General features: G+C 38.7%; 2 protein-coding genes across 6 annotated transcripts in view; one reads left to right on the top strand and one right to left on the bottom strand.

The window, feature by feature from the left end:
* The first annotated feature begins 1 nt into the window (after position 1).
* LRRC57 (leucine rich repeat containing 57) lies at positions 2-6,346 on the top strand. 4 transcript variants are annotated; one of them, XM_028094463.2, is made up of 6 exons: positions 2-78; positions 321-426; positions 533-671; positions 1,243-1,511; positions 4,222-4,407; positions 4,819-6,346. In XM_028094463.2, the coding sequence occupies exons 2-6, from the start codon at positions 343-345 to the stop codon at positions 4,858-4,860; spliced, it is 720 nt and encodes a 239-aa protein (XP_027950264.1). In that variant the 5' UTR covers positions 2-78; positions 321-342; the 3' UTR covers positions 4,861-6,346. The 4 variants fall into 4 exon arrangements, with proteins under 4 accessions (XP_027950264.1, XP_087880879.1, XP_027950265.1 ...); XM_028094464.2 differs by lacking the exon at positions 2-78 and adding an exon at positions 86-233; XM_088024753.1 differs by lacking the exon at positions 4,819-6,346 and having other exon boundaries at positions 4,222-4,657.
* A 2,661-nt stretch (positions 6,347-9,007) lies between these two features.
* Positions 9,008-21,226, bottom strand: part of SNAP23 (synaptosome associated protein 23) — a 35,331-nt gene continuing 23,112 nt past the window's right edge. For both annotated transcript variants that reach the window (XM_028094458.2, XM_088024755.1), the window contains 3 exons: positions 13,178-13,336; positions 11,484-11,628; positions 9,008-10,322 (listed from right to left, as the gene is read on the bottom strand). In XM_028094458.2, the coding sequence (XP_027950259.1) occupies positions 10,257-10,322; positions 11,484-11,628; positions 13,178-13,336 (370 nt within the window). In that variant the 3' untranslated portion in view covers positions 9,008-10,256. The remainder of the gene's footprint in view (positions 10,323-11,483; positions 11,629-13,177; positions 13,337-21,226) is intronic.

The raw sequence follows: 21,226 nt of genomic DNA, 5'->3' as shown, positions 1-21,226 counted from the left end.
GGCGGAAGCCCGGGGAGCGCATCCCGGCCGAGCGCGGGCCGAGGATTTTCCCTTGCTTAGCCGGCTGTGAGCTGAGGGGTAGGAGACGAGTCCCGCGCTCCCCGATCATTCGTAGGCTCCAGCGGCGTCAGGCCTCGGAACAGCTGTAAAAGCTGTTGGCCCTGGTGGTCGGGTTGTTCTTCCCTTTCTTCCTTGCCACTTTTAGTTGGTCCCCAAGATTTGGGCGTCGGCAGGTGACAGCTTGGGCATGAGAGCCGAGAGGCGGATGGGGTGGCTGGATGCCTGGACTGAGCGGTGACAGCTGCGCTTCCTTCCTGCAGGGACCTGAGCCGCGGCCCTAGAATGGGAAACAGTGCCCTCCGCGCTCATGTGGAAACCGCGCAGAAAACTGGTGTCTTTCAGCTTAAGGACCGTGGGCTGACCGAGGTGAGACTGGGAGGGGACCGACCAGAGAAATTAAAGGGGGAGGGACGGCGGGGGTGGTGAAGTTAATCGGTGAGGAATTCTCCGCGCTGTGAACCCCTTTCTCCAGTTCCCCTCAGAGTTGCAGAAGCTGACCAGCAATCTAAGGACCATCGACTTGTCCAACAACAAGATCGAGAGCCTACCGCCTATGATTATAGGAAAGTTCACTCTGCTGAAGAGCCTCTCCTTGAACAACAACAAACTGAGTATGGCTTTTGCGCCTGGGAAGCTTTTGCTAGTGATCAGCTGTTAAAAAGGGTGGTTTTCTCTTACAAGCTGATTTTTGTTGTTGTTATGAAACCGTACTGAGAGCTCAAGATGCAGGAGGATATCAGAGTCCTTGAACCTATCTCTTGTAATTACATCTACACGCCTCCTCTGGTGGTGTAATGATTGGTACTGGCTTAATTTGGACTTGAAAGGGAAGACCATCTTTGGGATGTAATGTAAACAGAGCTAATTTTGCTGCTAATTTAGAAAGGGGGGTGGAATGGGAAGGGGAGGGCCTAACAAATGCCACAAAATTGCTATCGGATTCTGCAGAGGTCCTTTTACAAAAGGAGCCCAATATACACATAAATACTTGCCTGTATTTTGATGGCACCCTCACTTTCTGAAGACTATGTTGGTAAAATGCAATACTTAAAAATGGCACATGTGGGAATTTTATGTGTATCAGTAGGAGGCATATAAGGTGGCCATATAGTTTTTCTAAACTTTGTCTAAGGTATGTCTCGGCTGTATCAGATTCAGGTTTTTAATTTTTTTCTTTGCCAGCTATTCTTCCTGAGGAGTTATGCAATCTGAAAAAACTAGAGATGCTAAGCCTAAACAACAATCACTTGAGAGAACTACCATCTACCTTTGGGCAACTGGCAGCCCTCAAGACCCTGAGCCTCTCTGGGAACCAGCTACGAGCACTACCACCACAGCTCTGTAGCCTACGGCACTTGGATGTGGTGGATCTCTCCAAGAACCAGATTCGGAGCATACCTGACATAGTGGGGGAGCTGCAGGTCATCGAACTCAATCTCAACCAGAACCAGGTCTAGAGCTTAAGGTTTTTTTCCGACATCATGTGGGTTTACAGTCACCTGTATAATCCATTCTTTTCTAAACTGTAGTCATGGAGCTGGGTATCAGGCTAGATGAGCAGTATAGTCCATGGGCTGGACTACTTTCAAAGCTAGAAGTGCTATGGAATTAGTTGCGTAGGTGTTTTTAGGAGAGTGGGATGGGTAATGGGGTGAGATAATTTCAAAAGTTAAACTGTCTCACAAATCTTGGAGAATTCAGATCCTCCTCAAATATGCCTCAAATCACCTAGCAAGGAGCTATGTCAGGTGGAGTGGAAAAGAGGCTTTAACTCATAGGTTCTTGGAGTTGGACAAGAGATAATTCATTGTCCCTTTTTTGACATCTTTGCTTTTACTGAAAATTCATAACTGACAGGCTTTCTGGCCTGTCATTGTTGGACAGCTTTAATTGAAATATTTGAAATTTGTTTCCATTACTTTGGAAGCTCTGGTTAATATGTATCTGACTGGAGAAATAATACTTGGTCTAGACATAAGGCTTAATGATGAAACATTAAACATAGTGAGACTAGGTGGCCTTTAATTTTTTAGCGCCTACAGTTCTAGATTTGCACAGTCCAATACAACAGCCACATATGGCTGTTAAAATTCATTTAATAAATAAAATCTTAAAAAAAAAAATAGATTTAAAAATTAAGTTCCTCTGTTGCCACTAGCTATATTTCAAGTGCTCAAAAGCCGGATGTGGCAACCATATTGAACCACAAAGATATAGATTTCAATCACTGCCAAGTTTTATTGTACAAAACTGTTCTAGATTGTAGTAATCTTACATTATGATAAAATTCAGTCTATCTTTGAGGAGATTGCCTCACCTTTTCCATGAGAATGGATATTCTTGTATGTTGAGCTTTGGGGAAAAAAATTGTGAATATTGAAAAAAACTTATGGGAAAACATTGTTCAAGAAATACTAGCTGCATAGCTGCACACTCACCCCATTCACCTAGGCTGCTGCCCTATAATCACTGGTTCTGATTTTAGCATGGACCACATTAACCAGAAGAGCTTGTGAAGAGATCACTGGGTCCCTACCCTCCGTGTTTGTGATTGAGTAGGTCTGGAGTGGGGTCTGAGATTTTACTTCTTAAAAAAATTTTTTATTAACATATAATGTATTATTTGTTTCAGGGGGAGAATTTACATTTTTTAAGGTTTTTATTGGGATGCCTGGGTCGCTCAGTTTCTTAAGGGTCTGCCTTCCACTCAGGTCATCATCCCAAGGGCCCTGGGATCGAGTCCCCCATTGGGCTCCTTGCTCAGTGGAGCCTGCTTCTCCCTCTGCCTGTCCCTCCCCCTGCTTGTGCACGTGAGTGCTCTCTCTGACAAAATCTTTAAAAAAATAAAAAGATTTTTTATTTTTATTTTTTTTTAAAGATTTTATTTATTTGAGAGAGATAATGAGAGAGAGAGAGCATGAGAGGGGGGAGGGTCAGAGGGAGAAGCAGACTCCCTGCTGAGCAGGGAGCCCGATGCGGGACTCGATCCCGGGACTCCGGGATCATGACCTGAGCCGAAAGCAGTCGCTTTACCAACTGAGCCACCCAGGTGCCCAATAAAAAGATTTTTTAGAGAGAGCGCATGCACGTGCACACATAAGCAGGGGGTGGGGCAGAGGGAGAGGATCTCAAGAAGACTCCTGGATGAAGGTGGAGTTCAAGGTGGGGCTCCATATCACAACCCTAAGATCATGACCTGAGCCGAAATCAGAAGTCGGACACTGAACTGACTGACCCAGCCAGGCACCCCTGAGAATTTATATTTCTAACAAGTTCCCAGGTGATGGTCTGAAATGATACCAGGTAGAGTAAATATAATTTGGTGACTTGGAGCATTTAAAGGGCAAAAGAAGTGAATGAATCAAAGATAATTGTTCAAGGGCCTAAAAGAGTGGTGCTGCTGAGTGGACAAGCTTTGATTATGATGGTGACTCATCCCAACAGAAATGTTTTATTAAAAATTGGAGACATGGGAGTGGAATAGACATGAGCAGATATGAATATAGACACAGATTTTCAGGTCTTAACAGAACTGATAGCTTTAAGAAAGGATGAGCTTTTTAGGAGGACGTTTAGAAAGAAGATCCAATGTTAGAGACTGCTGCTTGAAAATGTCCATAGGAACAAGGGGGTGGGGGGAGCCAAAAATCAGCAATAATTCAAAAGAAGAAAAGTCCAGTATTTAGGTACAGGGAGTTTCAAAAAAGTGGTAGATGATAGTCAAACCAATAGGGAATGAGGACCGTGAATCCTTGACTTCGGCAGTGTAGCGGTCAGCATCTTCTTACACATAAAAGATGGGCAGTGAATGTAAATGCACCAAAATGTTTATGGTGGTAGATTAGAGGTAACTTTTTTCCTTAAACTTATGTGATGCTCAAATTTTCTGCAATGAACAGTGCTTTTATTAGGACATTTTTGTTTCTAAAAAGCCACCAGTAACCTTCAAACAGCATCTTTTTCCAAAAAGTGGAGGAGTAACAGAAGCTAGATAACATAGGCTTTGGAAATGGGTAGGTGGTGAGAAAATGGAGGCGGTAAAAGAAAGAACTAGGACAAATGGGCAAGTTTTTGTTTTAATTTAGTAAAAAAAACAAAAAACAAAAAACATTATAGTAGTGCTTTTACTTTTTCCTATAATTCTTTTTTGTTGTTCAATAGATATCTCAGATCTCAGTAAAGATATCTTGCTGTCCTCGCCTTAAAGTTCTTCGCCTGGAAGAGAACTGTCTTGAGCTCAGCATGCTGCCACAGAGCATTCTCAGTGATTCCCAGATCTGTCTGCTTGCTGTGGAAGGCAACCTTTTTGAAATAAAGAAACTTCGAGAACTGGAAGGATATGATAAGGTATGTATTAGTGTACTTCATCATTGTTCCAGAGATAATGGTGAAGTAACCCACATGAACATTTATAGCTACAGGATGTATGCATAATCCTGTTTATGTCAACAGGATTTGTTCCCCATTTTGGAGGTGGATTCTAAAAATTAGCCAAACGGTATTGTGCCAAGGTAACTTTTCCTCCAGGTAGCTTATTGTAAAGCATTTTGTCTTTTGATGGGTGTCTTATTAAAATATAAGGGAAAAACCCCAAAGCTATGTGCTTTAAATTTGCATTTAGAATAGGTCGATTTTGAAGATGAAAAAGACCATATCCAATAAAAATCTAAATAAAAAAAATCACAAAATCCTAATAAAAAAATAGGCTAATATTTGCTTGGGCCAAAATACCACATATTCTTCTTTTATGATTTTTAGTACATGGAGAGGTTCACAGCCACTAAGAAGAAGTTTGCATGATGTTCTCCAGGAGCACGGGAACCTCACAGGACACTGACATGGAATCTCTTGCAATCTGGCTGAATCAAAGGCTCCTTTTGTTGTCAAGGATTATCTGCAGCAAGGAGATGATACTCCCGCAGATATTTCAATGATCTTTTCCCTTTCCAGGGCTCGTCTTAAGCAAGCTAAAAAATCAAGGGACAGTAAGAGTCCTCCATTTTGAGTCATGGATAAGGGTAAAGGACAGTGTTGACCATCAAAACCATCATTAGTCTGGCTTTAAGAAAAACAATAGCTCATTTGCTATTTATACAATGAAGGGATGCTGCTTGGTCACAGAATCACTCCGTATCACAGCTTGAAATTTCATGTTTAGTTTCAGTGTATGAACTTTCATAAAGTCAGTTGCCATTCCACCTGCATTAACATTTCATATTTTTATGAAATATAGTTTGTGAGAGGCTACTATAGTTAATCTAGGATTTATGATTTTATTTCAGTCCATCAGTTCAATCGCACTGTGTATACTTGGAATTTAGAATGTACATAAATATGTGACTGTCTTGATTAAAAGTGTATTGTGTCAGAGAAGCACCAACACAACACTAAGAGATGTTCCCCAAGGCTGCAGTAGCAAATTTTTTACTATTGCATGTGCCTTACTGGTAGAGGGCTCTGAAGAGCTAAAACCATATATGCAAAACTTGTAAGATACAAAGGGTTGTAATAATCAAGATTTTCCTGAAGCTTTGTTAGAAATAATGTCTTACTTCTGGTAATCCTTTTCCCTTTTTGCGTTTATAATTCTACTAATCAAATTAGCTATCCAAAAACTACTGCTACAATATTTTAAAATAACCTATGTTTATAAAGTTTATTCTCTGGATGAGAGAATATACTAAATAAAGAATTTTTAATGAACTTCCGCTGGAAAAAGTGTTAATCCTTCAAAGGAAGAAGACAGGAGAACTTTAACCTCTGTGTGGCCCTTTGTTTGAAAGTAAACTGATTAGAAAGAAATGTTTCTTAAGGTGCAGGAGTACTGAAATGCCTTCATGTGACTGATAAGCATTTTGCAGTACTAAATCCATGCTTATTAAGAGAAACTGAAAGTACAAAGGTAGATGACGTCAGGTTGTTACTGACATGAACATTTCCGAGACTACCACTCTCAAATGTTCTGAGGTTTTGCCTTTGGCAGGGCAATTTAGCTTGTATTGTCAGTTCTTGTTTTATTAACCTAGTTTAACCATTAAGTCAGTAGATCACAACAGCTTAGTGTTAGAGGAAGTCTCTCTGACTTTAAATCTGATCCATATTCTAAATCTGATCCGTATTCTCTATTTCCCATGTTATTTTCTGTTTCTCAACATGGGGAGGGATGGATGGGCTGCCAGTTTATCGTTAGCAACTGAGTTTTGCTTTTTGTAAACTTCAATGCTTAATCTTTTTGGTCTAAACAATGTTTCTCTAGATTCTTTATCAGTGCTTAACATCTAATAAATCAGAGCTTCTAAAGTAAACAACTTAAATGTCCCCAGACATTTAATTAACTGGAGTTAAAAATATCCCCCATCTCTGAGAATCAGTGACTGCTAGCTTTCACAACTTGTACCTAGCCTTATTTCCAGATACCCTTTCTTCACTCTTATTTAACCTGCCCAGTCATACCAGATTATTCTGCTCCTTAAACCCACAGTGCAGTGTCTCCCCTGTAACTGCCTTTACATTGTTTGCTCAGTCAGGAATGTCTTCTCTCACTAACATGCTCCTTCTATCCAAAACCCATTTTAAGTCTAAGCCAAATGAATTGCTCCCCCATCTGTTATGATAGCACTTCCCACATTCTATATTCATCTATCTCTTGCTAGAATGAGCTACTTGTGGGCAGGAACTATGTAAAGTAACATGCCCAGATTTATAACGCACAAGTATTCAGACTTACCTATGAGCTAACATAACGAAGTTGGTTAACTTGTGTGTGGTCTGGAGACCCATATTCTAGTTTGGCCACCAGCCCTAAGTCACCCACATTCTTTTAGAACTTGGTTGGAAGTCAGTGTAGTATATTAAGCTCATGGGCCTTGGAGTCAGAAAGATCCTGGTTTGAATACACAGTCTGTCATTTACTAGCTTTGTGAATCTGAGCAATTTATGCTCATCTGTAATATGGTGAATACCTCCAACCTTTCAGGTTTGTTATGAGGATATGGTAAAAAGATACATAAAGGCATTTTAGCAGGGTGCCCACGACAGAGTAAGCAATCAATAAATGGTGCCATTTATTTCACCTGTAAAGCATTAAAATAGAAGTTAGCAAGTCATTATAGAAATGGTAGGCTTGGAGCAAATACTACATTAAAAAGGATGAAAACAAATGACTAGAGAGTAAGGAACTTGAATATCATCAATCTGAGAAATACAAATCTGATTAGGAATGTAATTGGGATAACCTGGAATTCTGATAAGGCAGTGACCTAAAGAAAGTAACATTTAAGGAAACTAACTCTAAGTGCAATTGAGTATAAAATGTCTGGGTTAAGAGAAGATTCGTAATTCACACATGACATGAAAAGATCTAACGTGTGGTAACAAGGATGAAGGAAGGGACACCTGGGTGGCTCAGTTGGTTAAGTGTCTGCCTTTGGCTCAGGTCATGATCCCAAGGTCCTGGGATCAAGTCCCACATCGGGCTCCCTGCTCATCAGGGAGCCTGCTTCTCCTGCCTGACGCTCCCCCCTGCTTGTGCTCTCATTCTGACAAATAAATAAATAAAAAATATTAAAAAAAAAAAGGGATGAAGGAATTGTGAAGGAAGAAAGAAACAGGCATAACTATTGGGGATAAATACCATTGTCATTGTAAGACTGGAAACTTGAAGAAGGAGCTTACTGTTAAAAAATTAAATTCAGGGTGATTATTTTTGAACTCCTTAGTTATAGGTTAGTGTTATGCTCAAGAACATACAAAAAGTAAATGACTAAAGCAAAATTTGAAACCAGGTGGTCAGACTCTAGAGCTTGTGTTAATCACTTTCAGTTACTACCTTTCAAAAGTAATGGAAACAAGTTTCCAGACAATGTTAACCAGAGAAAATCAGAAAAGGCTTTAAGTCAACAGCTTGTATTTCTAGTGCATTATGGACCTAACTTCTATGGCCTCATTCCTCTTCTTTCTCAGTAGGAGAAGCTTTGGCAGAGTTTGTAACCTGGGATCCATGGATTTGCTTTCAAGATCCACTGATATGTGATTCTTACTTATGCGTGATTCATGTTTGTGTTAGTATCTATTTCTCTGGGGAGATAGGCTATGTTGTCTTTCATCAGATTCACAAATGGATTCTTGACCGAGAAAGCTCCACCCAAGAAAGAACAGCAACTATAATTTATTAAGCTCTTACATTTATTGGGTGATGCTCTCAGTTCTTTACATGGCATCACCACACTGACTTTTCATGACAACTCTATGGAGGAATTATTAATCCCCATTTACAGACAAGAAAACTGAGGCACAGAAATGGGCTTACAGTCTCAGTTAGCAAGTGGAAGAGTGTAAATGCAGACAGTTGAGTGCCTTAGCTTATACTTCGAACCAATTATTATGAGGGGGCAGCATTTTGGTATCCTCAGAACTATTATCTTTAGCCATAAGATAAAAACATTTCTTAATGTTCTAAGCAAGGGCATTTAGGTATAGCACAATCCCCAGTATTTTGTACTTTCTCTCTTTTACACATTTACCACCACCTACCAAACTACTCCTTTTGGCATGCAGCATTTCTATGCCAGAGGGCCTGATTGAATCTCACTCTAAATATTTTCTGCTAAGGCCTATGAAAGTCCTCATGTTAACAGTATCTTCAGTAAGTGGGTTGTAGTTCTAGTGCATAAACATCCTTTCAATCATTAGTGTATTAAAGCTCAAATGAGTAAGAGACTAATAATAATTAAAATGAACCTCGTGACAAATCATAGGAAGAAAAGTCCTGTCAGTATTTCCGATAAAAAATGGGAAAGGTGCTGAAGGCAGCTTTCCATCAGAGTGCTTCTTGATTTATGGACATTTGCTTTATTCAATTTGTTAAGAGCTGATGAAATTATTGCCCCCAACACTTGCCAAATAGTCACAGAAACACATTACCTATTTGAAAGAACAATTCCACCAGTTAGTTATAAAATTTAATTGTAAAGAGCAAGCAGTGGTTATCGGTCAAACCAATCCACATTAATAGCTTTGAAGTGTGCAGACACTAGTTCTTAAATAAAGGTGACAAATACCAATCAGATTCTTATAACACTGTTCAGGATCTAAATAAGTGTGATTCTGGACATAATTCAATCTACAAGGCTAACTGAATGATAGTGCAATCATCAATAATTAAACCACACGCATAATTTTCCAAATCACTTTTAAACAGAATAAATTCTAGCTTTTTTAAGGTCTAAAGCTACAAAAAACTCAAAGCAATCTATTTTTCTACCTGAGATCAAAACAAGTTTCTTTTTTCCTATCTAAACATAATTCTTGACATTGAGGTAAATCTGAATTCACGTAATATACTTTGTCAAACTTTTCCAAAAAATTTTAAGCCCTGCTTTAGAGAGAAATTCTCATGTTACACATACATATTTACATATTTTTTTCTTCAAAGACTAATGACAAATTTAAGAGGTTAATAGGCATGTAATGGGACCATGATACTACTACTAATGTGAAAATAAAAAGTCATTCATTTATACAAAGTGTTCCTGTATGGTGCAGTATGAAATGGGATCGCTGTCTATGTACATACACAAATCACCAAATGTTCAGAAACTAAGCCCACTTTGAGAAAAGTCATTCTATTTTTTTGGAGCTGAGGTTGCCAAGTTGTGATGTTTAACAAAAATATTGTGTATAAACCAAGTATTAGCCTAAATTGGCAATAACTGCAACTTAAATGAAAAAAATTAAATCCAGCTAGATCTTTACTGTGGCTATGCAACTCTTGCTTTGTGGCCTGCCAGTTTTACTGACCTAACAACCTCCTCTCTCGTCTCTGCTCCTTGTGCTCCCCCTGCCTCCAGCTTCCTTCTTCATGGTTGTCTTTGGCAATGCTTCCAAATCTTGAAAGCAAAAGAACCTGCTAAAGTAAATGAGGAGGATGAAAAATAACACTATATATGATGTACAAAAACCAATCTAAGACTATGGACTGAGAAAAAAAAAAAGGCACTAGAAGGAAGGCTGAGCAGTAGTGTACCCTCAAGGGAAAGAGAACGTAAAAGAATAGGGGGTCCGTACTCCTGGCCTTCTTGCACATTATCTCCTGATTGAGAAGAGCGTGGAACCAAAACGTCAAACTCTAAAAAGATAATGACTTTGAAGGAGGAGCTAGAGAAGTGAATACACGGTAAAGAAGGACAACAGCAGCTTTAGCTGTCAATGAGTTTCTTTGCTCTGGCATTGGCAACATCAATACGATCTTTGTTGGTGTCAGCCTGAAAAAAAGAAAAAGGTACCAGCATTATGTTACAAGGTAACTTCCTCTAATAAAAGTTGAATTTCATACACCTGGAGTAAATGACACACTGAGAAAATTCAGGAAACATAGTCACATTACAAAACTCATCCTGGACAAGAAGAGAGAGAACATGAAATTCATTTGGGAAAACCAGGAATATATAAAGGTTTAACAGAAGGTTTAGCAGAAGAACTTGCCAGTATTTCATGAATTCTGTAACATTTTCTCATAGTTTAACTGGGATGCATCTTACAATCAATGCCATTTTCGATGCAATGAAATTAAGAATGCTTTCTGCTATAGATGAGGAAATTGTGAGAGTCCCTTGAACTGAATCATAGGATCTTATCTGAGACTACTCTAGGTCTAACCCAGAGAGACTGAAAGAACCTTCCCCAAGATTTTTGTAACAGATGTATTATCATCCACATCAATATCTGACCACAGGACAGCTTTGAAAGCATCTTATGAACCACTGTTTGCCTCCATGAAATCCACCATTAAGTGACTCAATAGAACTAAGCTTAAAAACTCACCCCATCCTTTAAGGGACCCTGAGATTTTTAATGAAATAACAATAACAAGAATGGTTTTTAGCCATGGCACATCCAAACACTGAATACAACTTCATTTTCAGTATCTTTTATATCATGTGAAGAAAAAAAAAATAGCAGTTCCATCTTATCTTTACCCATAGGACCCTGTTTTGTGTGTCCACTCCAAAAGAACTATCCTGCAGAATTGATTTTCACTTAATGACTCATGAGATGAGGATTTAGGAACTTACTAATTTGTTAGTAACAAAATAAAACTCCAAAAGCTAACTCATTCACTCAGGGGAAAAAAAAAAATACAGCCCTCCCAAAGGTTAGAGTAGACTCTAAGCTTCGTGTGTGAAATTTTAAATAAAACCAATTCGTTCCAAGGTCCTTGTTTCAAAATGAACCAACGGCCATGAACAAGAGATAGGAGGACCTGGCTATAATTTTTCAATGTGTTAGAAATGCCACCTCATCAAAACTGTAAGACCTGTGAGGACAGGATCTTCTCTTATTGCCCAACCCCCCCCCCCAAGTATCAAGCACAGATGTCCATTACTAAAGTGTCTCAAATTCCTATGGCATGAAGGAGCATTCACCTTTTCTGTGATCCGGTGTATTTGTCGATTTTGAGCCTCGATCTCATTGCCCATGTCTAGGGCCATGTTCTTTAGGTTTCCTAGGATACTGCCCACTTGAGTCAGGTTCTCTTCCATCTCATCCTCTCTGGCATCGTTAGTTATACTATCACAAAAAGACAGTTAATTCAGTACTTTTTGATGAATTATAAAAATGGACTAAATCTGGATTTAGTTTTCATAAAAGTAAGTAACCAAAATGACCTCAGCAAGTGTTAGACCCATGGGAAGGTAGGTTACCGTTCTCGGAAAACATTCTGTAGTAAAAACTGAAAGACTGACCAAGAGAACGCAATGTCTTAAAGCCATGTAGGAGAAGAAACAACTCTAGAACAATGGTTCTCAACGAGTGATCACAGCATCACCTGGGAACTTAGGAGACATGAAAACATGCAAATTCTCACACTTTACTACAGATCTACTGAATCAAACTGGAAGTGGATCCCAGCATTCTAAGTTTTAATAAACCCCCAGGTGACTCATGCACACTAAGTCTAAAGAACCACTGCTGTAAAACAGGTTGCAAAACTCTGGCCCAAAGGTCAAAACTGGCCTGCCACCTTATGGAGTTATTCTTAGAAAATGTATTATAGACCCTAAGGAGTGTGGAAGCAGCTGAAACATCAGCAGCTTTTGCATGCAGGGGCCCGGCAGGAGCAGGACCCCATGATCCCCAGGAGCAGGGCATAAGTTAGGAGCTATGAAAGAATGTAACCCTCAGTCACCCCTTTCTGTACCTGGCGATTGCAAGCCCAAACATCCTGCTCCTCCCTTATCCCATGACTGACTCCCTGTGTGCCTATGCGCAGGGGAAAATGCAAGCCTACTTCAAGATATTTGCCATCCCTTTGTATTCCTTTCCCATGCTCGGAGGCATCTGTCCTTGCTTTTCTGATAAAAAAATAAATAAATAAAAAATAAAAGCTATGTGCAGGATTTAGCAGCTGCTGCTCTCCCTTGCAGAGGCAGCCCCGCATGGCCACTCAGATTGGTGTCTGAGAACTTTATTTCAGTGCACGACGACACCACCTGATTCTGTAAATAAGGTTTTATTCAAATACAGCCATGCTCATTATTTGCTTACGTATTGTTTATGGCTGCTTTCACCCTACAACAACAGAGTTAAGTAGCTGCAATGGACACTGGCCTGCAAAGTCTAGAATATTTACTATCTGATCCTTTACCATTATCTTTATAGGGATCTGGCCAACCCCTATCTCCAGAGGATACATTTTTTTTTTTTTTTTTAAGTAGGGCTCCACGCCCAGCATGGAGCCCAACACGGGGCTTGAACTCACAACCCTGAGATCAAAACCTAAGCTGAGAACAAGAGTCTGACGCCTAACTGACTGAGCCACCCAGGTGCTCCCGCATGATACATTTTAAAACACATTCTCCTATTTATAGAAGTAAAATATGCTTACTTGGGTAATTCTGAAAGTACTGAAAAACATAAAGAAAAGTTAATCCACCAACCAAAATCAAGAACCACAGTCAACATTTTGTCAGAAGGCAGATTATAAAATGCATTTTTCAAATGGAATAAACACTGTTTCTAACTGATGAATTAGGGCTCATGTACAACACTCCCCATCCTCCTGAGTGAGCCATTCATTTAGGAAACGGGTAAAGAGCACCGGGAGGAGCTGGCATACCGTTTAATGTAGCCACCGCTAGCTGCTCCAGTGGCTGGTGGTTGAGGCTGACCATTGGTCACTCGGCCTGGCTGCTTAGATACGACATTGCTAGGACAGTTGTCTCCACCATCTCCCCATGTTGCCTTGTAGGCCTTACCAGACTCAAAGTTCTTTGTCCTGTATAAGTCAGGAGTGTAGAGAGATACGGAAAAGCAGGAGGGGAAAAAGTATAATTATTAGTGCTTTTTACCTTCAGGATGACCCTAGCACCCTTAGCACAAAAGCTACCTACAGCTAGATCCACATTAGCTCTACTATGCTCTGCTACAATATGGTATATGAAAAAGATGAATTGTGTAAGCCCACTGACATTAAACACTTTTTTAAAGGTTCAACTATTTCCACAAAATGTTCACTAAGCAGTTAGCAAGTAGCAAATTATTTGACTTTTCAGTTCCCCTAGCCTTTGACAGTCTTCAGAAAAGAAAATAGGGGATACCAGGACAAAAAAATTCCTTAGGAAAGGTGTTCTGGGGTTCCGTGGAGGGATCTCACAAGTTGATGAGGGATGGAAGAGAAAGAAGGCTGAGTGGGCAATACTCAGACCCCAGGTGCCCACTTATTTGAACCAGAGTAGATCCAGCTGATTCAGTTTTTTAAACTTAGAATTTTGCATTAAATTAAAAAAAAAAAAACAAACATCATGAAAGAAAGGCATGAATTATTTCCAAATTGAACAGTCAACGATAACCATCTTGACCACACTGGTACCAGTTATAAATCCTTTGATTTAGGGCTTTTTCATTTAAGATTTTACTTTTCCTCCTTTAAAAAAAGATGATCCTAAATCCAGGCCTCTTAAAAATAAAAGTATATGCTTTAGATGTAACTGATATAGTCAAAGCCAGAATTTCATCTAGGGATTTACTACTCAAACTGGTAATAATGGCAAGAAAAAAAGCCTTGTAAAGTGACTTTTAAATGACTGTTACAAAAAAATTAACACAAAACTTTTTTACTGATTATTTGGCTAGGTACACTTTTCACTCACACAATTTTAATTTTTACTTTTCTATAAACAAAAAGTAGTATATAGCTATAATATTGGTCTCTGATTTATTCCACATAATGTTAACAAGGAAGTCTCAAAACTGCAATAACAGAGGAGAGATTTTTATGAAAATGGTAGTTCTTTCCTTAATAGACATAAGGATTCCTTTTTGGCAAACCTAGAATCGGCTTTTAAACCTTAATCATTAATGCTACAGAAAGGGTGCTACTACCTTTTTTATAAGAGGTACTGAAAAGGTAAATATATCTATGAACAGTGAAAAGCTAATCAAAGTGCCTTTCTTGGTTCCACTTTAAGTTCTGACAGTTTCCTACTTGTGCTATGTTTAATTAATTAATTTATTAACAAGCCATGTTAAATCTGTCCTGGAACAAGGTGGGATATACCTTTTCTAAACGAATACTTATATATAATTATCTGTTAGTTTGGTGAAACCCATTTACATGTATTCTTTTTTAATAAGGTAAGTTCTCAGACAAAATTCTAAAGCAGAGGAATACCTAGTAAACAAACCGCATGTAAGTTTATCAGAAAGTTAATAACCAGATGTAGTAATAGAAGTAATATAAGACAAGTGCAGCTTTTATTGGGATGTCAGCTTGTAGAACAAGTGTAAGAGTGAGGGCTGGAATTCAAAAGTCACTATATGAATGATATTATGTTTCTGAGAGTCATAGTACATAAAGAGTAGACTGGGACCGGGACCTGCCAGCTCCTGGTCTATCAAGGAACATATACATGCTCCAACATCCTTCTCAACCTTAAGAGATGAGATTTGAAATTCCTTTAAGTTCTTGAGAATTCTTCCTTCCATAATTAGATACAAGGGGCTTAGGATGCAAATGAATTGTTTTAACATGATATTATGAATGAGTTGCAATTAAAGCATGGTCTGTGTTATAAACAAAGAATCAGAATGGTTATCAAATCCTTCTCCCTTTAAGAGAACTGGATCCTAGAAGATGTTCTTCTAATATTAAGGGGAAAAGGAATAAAAAGCTGACTCTGAATTTTTCCTTTTACAGCTTTGCACTGGGTTGTCATGTTTATTTTCAAATGAGTTGGGAAAAAAAACTGCACCTTTCTCACGCAGTTATGACATATTCTTCATGTTTATGAAGAGGTGATTTTTTTTTTTAAAGATTTTATTTATTTATTTGACAGAGAGAGACACAGCGAGAGAGGGAACACAAGCAGGGGGAGAGGGAGAAGCAGGCTTCCTGCTGAGCAGGGAGCCTGATGCGGGGCTCGATCCCAGGACCCTGAGATCATGACCTGAGCTGAAAGCAGATGCTTAATGACTGAGCCACCCAGGCACCCCTGAAGAGGTGATTTTTAAATGGTGTTCATTTTGTATCTTCATCCACATGACTCCTCCATGTCTCTTTTAGCACGTGCACTCTAGGTAATGCCTTCCAGTTTACCCTGCCATTTGCCATCACCCTGGATGGAGTTTGTCCCCCGAGGTGGAATACCCCTGAAGTTACCTGTTTTTAAGGAATTGTCAAGTAGCTGCCCATCTAATAATAATGATGATGATAATGGTTTTAATCTTGTTTGTCTTCCTTCAAAGGGTCTTAAATGCTTTATTTTTTTTTTAAGCTTTTATTTATTTGTCAGAGAAAGAGAGAGATCGCAGAAGCAAGGAGGCATGGCAGGCAGAGGGAGAAGCAGGCTCCCCGCTGAGCAAGGAGCCCAATGCAGGACTCGATCCCAGGACCATGAGATCATGACCTGAGCCAAAAGCAGATGCTTAACCGACTGAGTCACCCAGGCATCCCCAAAGGGTCTTGAATGCCTTAAAGGTAGTATTTCCCGAACCTGACTGAACACAAGGCAACCTGGAGGCCTTTGAACACACAGATGCATAAGTTACATGCTAAAAATTTTGTTTTAGTATGTATGGGGTAGAGCCCGGGAATCTTTTACTGTTGTTATTGTTTTATTTAAATTCAAAAGCTCATTTAGCTTCCCAGCCAGGGAAAAGAAACACTGTCTAAGGGTCTGCCAATCTCTTGTAGAAAGAGTATTTTAGTTACTCCAGTAGTCTACCTTAGTATTTCTATATATTGGGACACTGAGAATTAATCTGGACAAAGCAAAAGTACACACCAAGATTTTTTTTTTAAAAGGCCACAGATTGTAATATATTGACCTGAATCCCAATCCTAGACCTGTCACTCTATTGCTGTAGAACCTTTTTTTTTTTAAGATTTTATTTATTTATTTGAGAGAGAGAATGAGAATGAGAGAGAGGGAGCATGAGAAGGGGTAGAGTCAGAGGGAGAAGCAGACCCCCCGCCGAGCAGGGGGCCCGACGTGGGACTTTACCCTGGGACTCCAGGATCATGACCTGAGCCTAAGGCAGTCGCTCAACCAACTGAGCCACCCAGGTGCCCTCTATTGCTGTAGAACCTTAAGCAAACTTCCATTATTTGGCTCAGTCAGGTTTGAGAAATACTACCTTTAAAGCATTTAAGACCCTTCGGGGACACATGGGTGGCTCAGTCGGTTAAATGTCTGCCTTCGGCTCAGATCGAAGGATCCTTACACATCCATATACATCCTTATATGTAAAACTAAGATAAAATGACAATACTGTACTAATATTAATAGTTCACAGGACTGTGAAAAAGATAATAGATATAAATTACTTTGAAAAGCATTAGTCAAATATTTCTATTATTTGGCTTCGATCTCAACCTGATCCTTACTTAACAGTTCATGCCTTTAAGTGCACAGATTACCCTATGGCATGTTTACTATTCTGGCCCATTAATACTCCCTAGCTTTGAGATCTATAGGAGCTGAATATAGCTGGAATATGGCTACATAAAAAGACAACTAGGCCCAAGTTGTTTTGGCCTACATTAAGAAAAGAAATGGTTCTGATCTGCGACTGAACTCTTGCTTAATAAAATTTACAGCCCTTCTGAGAAGAAATTAGACTTTATGATAAAATGCTTAAGCAAATTTGTGACAGAATTGCTATTAAGAATGCCATATGGAAAGTTAGATTTACCCTGTCAGTTTTGAGGGGTTTAATAACCATTACCACTTTTTTCTATATAAATATCTCATTCAAAAATGGCAAGTTTGAGGGTATCTGGGTGGCTCAGTCCATTAAGCATCTGCCTTTGGCTTAGGTGATGATCCTAGCGTCCTGAGATTGAGCCCCACATCGGGCTCCCTGCTCAGCAGGGAGTCTGCTTCTCCTTTTGCCCCTCTCACTGTTCGTGCTCTCTCAAATAAATAAAATCTTAAAAAAAAAAAAAAACCAAAGAAACAAAAGAACAAAAATGGCAAGTTTGAAATAAGAATTTGAAATATCCCTTAATCAATTCAAGAAGCTGCTGTAAAAGCAGAAAACAAGTATCAAGATATGATCACAGGGTGCCTGGGTGGCTCTGGCAGTTAAGCATCCGACTCTTGATCTCAGCTCAGGTCTGGATCTCAGGGTCTTCAGTTCAAGCTCCACATCCAGCTTACTTAAAAAATAAATAAATAAAATTTAAAAAGTTAAAGAAGATATGATCACAGTAATTTTAACAATTTATTTAGTTCTGGTTGTCAACATTAATATTAACTGAATAAAAAGAGCAAAAAGAACGCCCAATATTAGCTATAATTCTTTCATATCAGGAAGAAAAGGGACCAGATAAATACCAAATGTAATGAGCACGTGTGTGTGTGTGTGTGTGTGTGTGTGTGTGTGTGTGTTTTGGGTGATCAGGCTACAGGAGGGAAGAAAAAGGAGGTCAAGAAATAAAGGGTAAAAATCGAATGCTTAATTTTCTAACATTTAACCATGTTCTTCACAGTTCCTTTTAAGATCCAAAATTAAGGAGTCAAACATTATACTAAACAGTAGGCAGACTATAGGGTTAACTTTCATTAAAAATTAAGATTAGTTAGCTCCGTATTAATTCAACACGAAACCAGAGCAAGCTATCATGTGACATAGTAGGAATTATAGAGCAGATTAAGAGGGAAAAATCCTTATTTAAAGGAAGAAAATACCAGATAAGGTAACATTTTAAGTTTATATCCCACCTTGTTCCAAATGGTATTCAAGATGACTAGATTGGCAATTAATTCCAATTTGGTAGTGGCCTAAGTTATGGATAATCCAAATCATTAGAAGCAACTCTTTAATAGGAAAAATCTTGATTCTGGAACCGGAAAGGCACAGGGAAGTAACAGAAGATAGGATGCTGAAATCGAAGTCCTATGGAGAGAGGTGGATTTAGCCTGAATTCCCTTACCTTTGATCAGAACTAGGATGAAGCAATTCTCTACAAAAATCAACTTAATTAAAACTTCTTTAGAAACTTCAGGGATGTTTTTATTTTTATAATCTTAAATGTTATTTAGCAAAAACTTAGTTATCAGAACCATTAGTCAAAGGCTGGCATTATAAATTAAGAACATTTTGTCAAGTCCATCTTTTTGGCATATAGCACCCAGAACAAACTCACTTTACATTACACACCACAGCACAATTTTAAAGACAGTCTCCACCATTCACAAAATCCATGCACATGCACAGAAAAACCATTTGAAGCATCACCTTTAGATAGCAGATTAACAGCCCAAACTGCGCCATAAGATTGCATCTTAAAGTTCCCTTTGATCAGTTACTGAGCTCGGCTCCTGATGTTAAATCTTCATTTTTAGTAAGCAGATTAGAAAGGAAGAGATTAATTAAGTGAGAATGAAATGCAGAAAAGAGTGAATGCCAGTGAAACAGAACAGAAGCAAGTTTAGAATTCTAAAAACATAATGCATTTAAATTCCTGCCTGGTTTCATAGAAACAACGAACATCTGAGAATCTAGATGAAAAGAAAAACAGGAAAATGGTTTAAACCAGAGCACACTTCATTTTTCTTAAGAATGTCTGGGTGATAATATTCTTTCCCAAAATTATGAAAATTAGTATGAAGAGAAGGTAAAAACTAATGGAGAGGTTCTTTTTTGTTTTTAATATTTTATTTATTTATTTATTTGACCGAGAGAGACACAGAGAGGGAACACAAGCAGTGGGAGTGGGAGTAGGAGAGGGAGAAGCAGGCTTCCCGCTGAGCGGGGAGCCTGAGGCAGGGCTCAATCCCAGGACCCTGGGATCACAACCTGAGCTGAAGGCAGCCGCTTAACTGACTGAGCCACCCAGAAGCCCCTAATGGAGAGGTTCTAAAACTTCTTCATTCTTGGTGATTACAGATTTCTCCTAGATATTTCTGTTATATATTTCATTTGCATTTAACTTAAAAAAAAATCTTTTTACAGTCTAACTCTCCCATCAGCCAACAAGTTTCTTAAGCATATTCAATCAACAAGTATTCACTGAACACCTACTGTGTCTCAGGTACCATGTCACGCACAAAAAAAATAAAGAGTAATGACAAATGAAACAGTGCCGGAGCTACACCTTACTAATCTTTGTATCTCCAGTGAGTAGGACAGAGGGGGAACTCAAATGTTGACTAAAATATAATGCAACATTTATTTTTTAACAATCAGAGCTGAATTTTTACATCTCAACATAAGACTTGAATGGTAGAAAATCTGTAGTACCAATTTTGAACTTCTCTAGTAAGTGGTCTAGAAATACCAATTTGTCTTCAAACTATGTGTTTGACATTGTAAGTACACACTGAAGAGAGGCAAGTTCAGACAGAAGAATACCTTGTCTGAGAATAGTTAAACTGGGACACCAGAGAGTTTACTATTCTGAGACTTCCCATTTTAAGTCTGCTTCCTTTTAAACTCTTTTTAATTAGTTTAACAATTAGAATGACAACTTAACGAAGTTACCATCAAAGATAATGACACCTGTTCACAATTTTAAAGTTTAATCCTGGTAGTCTGTTTAAATTCTGGTCGTTCTTTAAAAAGAATTAGCTTAAGTTAAAATTCTCTTTTAATACAGGGTTCTGTTAAGTAAAGTTATTTATTTCCATGTCTGTTTCATTTGCTGACCTGGCTTCAATGAACACTACCGAACAAAAAAAATCTCAAAGAACAAATCTACTCAAGACATTTTCTATATAGCAATACATCTAACAACAGCAACAACAAGAAGGTTCATTCTTTTCCTGCCAAAGTCAAGCAGTGTAGCTATATAGTTAAAAGCTGAGACTCTGCCTGGTTTTGAATCTCAGCTCTTCCATTTCTTTGTGCCTCTGTTTCCCCATATGTAAAATGGTGATAAGAAAAGAGTCTATCTCATATTAAGGTTACTGTTAGGAATAAATTTAAAGTGCTCAGAATAATAAGAGCCTAAATTAACATATAGGCCCACAAATTTCATCCAAACCCTTGGATGTGAGACATTTTGATCAGTACCACATAATCAATAAATACATGATTATTTCTGTACTGAAACAAATTAACATTTACACTAAGTGGGAAAAAGATTATAAATAGCTTCAGTTCATGTTACATTTTATGGCCTAATTAATGAGTTGTGGCTCATCATGGGGGAAAAAAAAAACCCAGACCTAAATCCTTGGTTTTCAGAGTTTTTCAGATTTCTAGCGGCAGGATAAGAGATTGTGGACCTGGGTTTTTATTACTACCAGAATTAATACTAGCCTTATATGATCCTGCATCTGCCTTTGAGAAGCTCATGTTATGGCTATTTAAACAATAAGCCTAACTAAAACCCAGGTTAGCCGATAAAATTAGAAAGGTCAAGACACTGGCAGGAATAATAGTAGACAGAGCTGAGGACAAGGATACCATAGAGGCCAAAAAGTCTTTGTTACAAAGAAGAGATAGACACAAGGAAGGCAATTAATATACAACATCTTTAAATTGGAATATCACTCTTCTCTCCAGGGAACAACTGTTCTCTTATAGGAACCCCCTGATTCCATCTGCTAAGGAGCACCTTCTCTGGGCCAACTGAGAAAGGGTTCTTCTGAGGTAAGAGGCTGCAAGCTGCCTCAGGACCATACTCTACCTTCTCTCTCACCAGTATCCCAGAAAATCC

Source organism: Eumetopias jubatus, unplaced genomic scaffold (genome assembly GCF_037043125.1).
Source record: "Eumetopias jubatus isolate StellerSeaLion01/CBP00866 unplaced genomic scaffold, mEumJub1_p1.0 scaffold_7, whole genome shotgun sequence".
Lineage (NCBI taxonomy): Eukaryota > Metazoa > Chordata > Mammalia > Carnivora > Otariidae > Eumetopias > Eumetopias jubatus.
Note: the sequence above shows the minus strand (reverse complement) of the source record. Positions and strands in the feature narration are given on the sequence as shown.

What these genes read in the sequence shown, in the direction of transcription:
- LRRC57 (XM_088024754.1), top strand. Translation starts at nt 343, where the DNA reads ATGGGAAACAGTGCCCTCCGCGCTCATGTGGAAACCGCGCAGAAAACT. An exon ending in AGGACCGTGGGCTGACCGAG is followed by an intron (nt 427 to 532) that starts GTGAGACTGGGA and finishes CCCTTTCTCCAG; the next exon opens with TTCCCCTCAGAGTTGCAGAA. An exon ending in TCAATCTCAACCAGAACCAG is followed by an intron (nt 1,512 to 4,221) that starts GTCTAGAGCTTA and finishes GTTGTTCAATAG; the next exon opens with ATATCTCAGATCTCAGTAAA.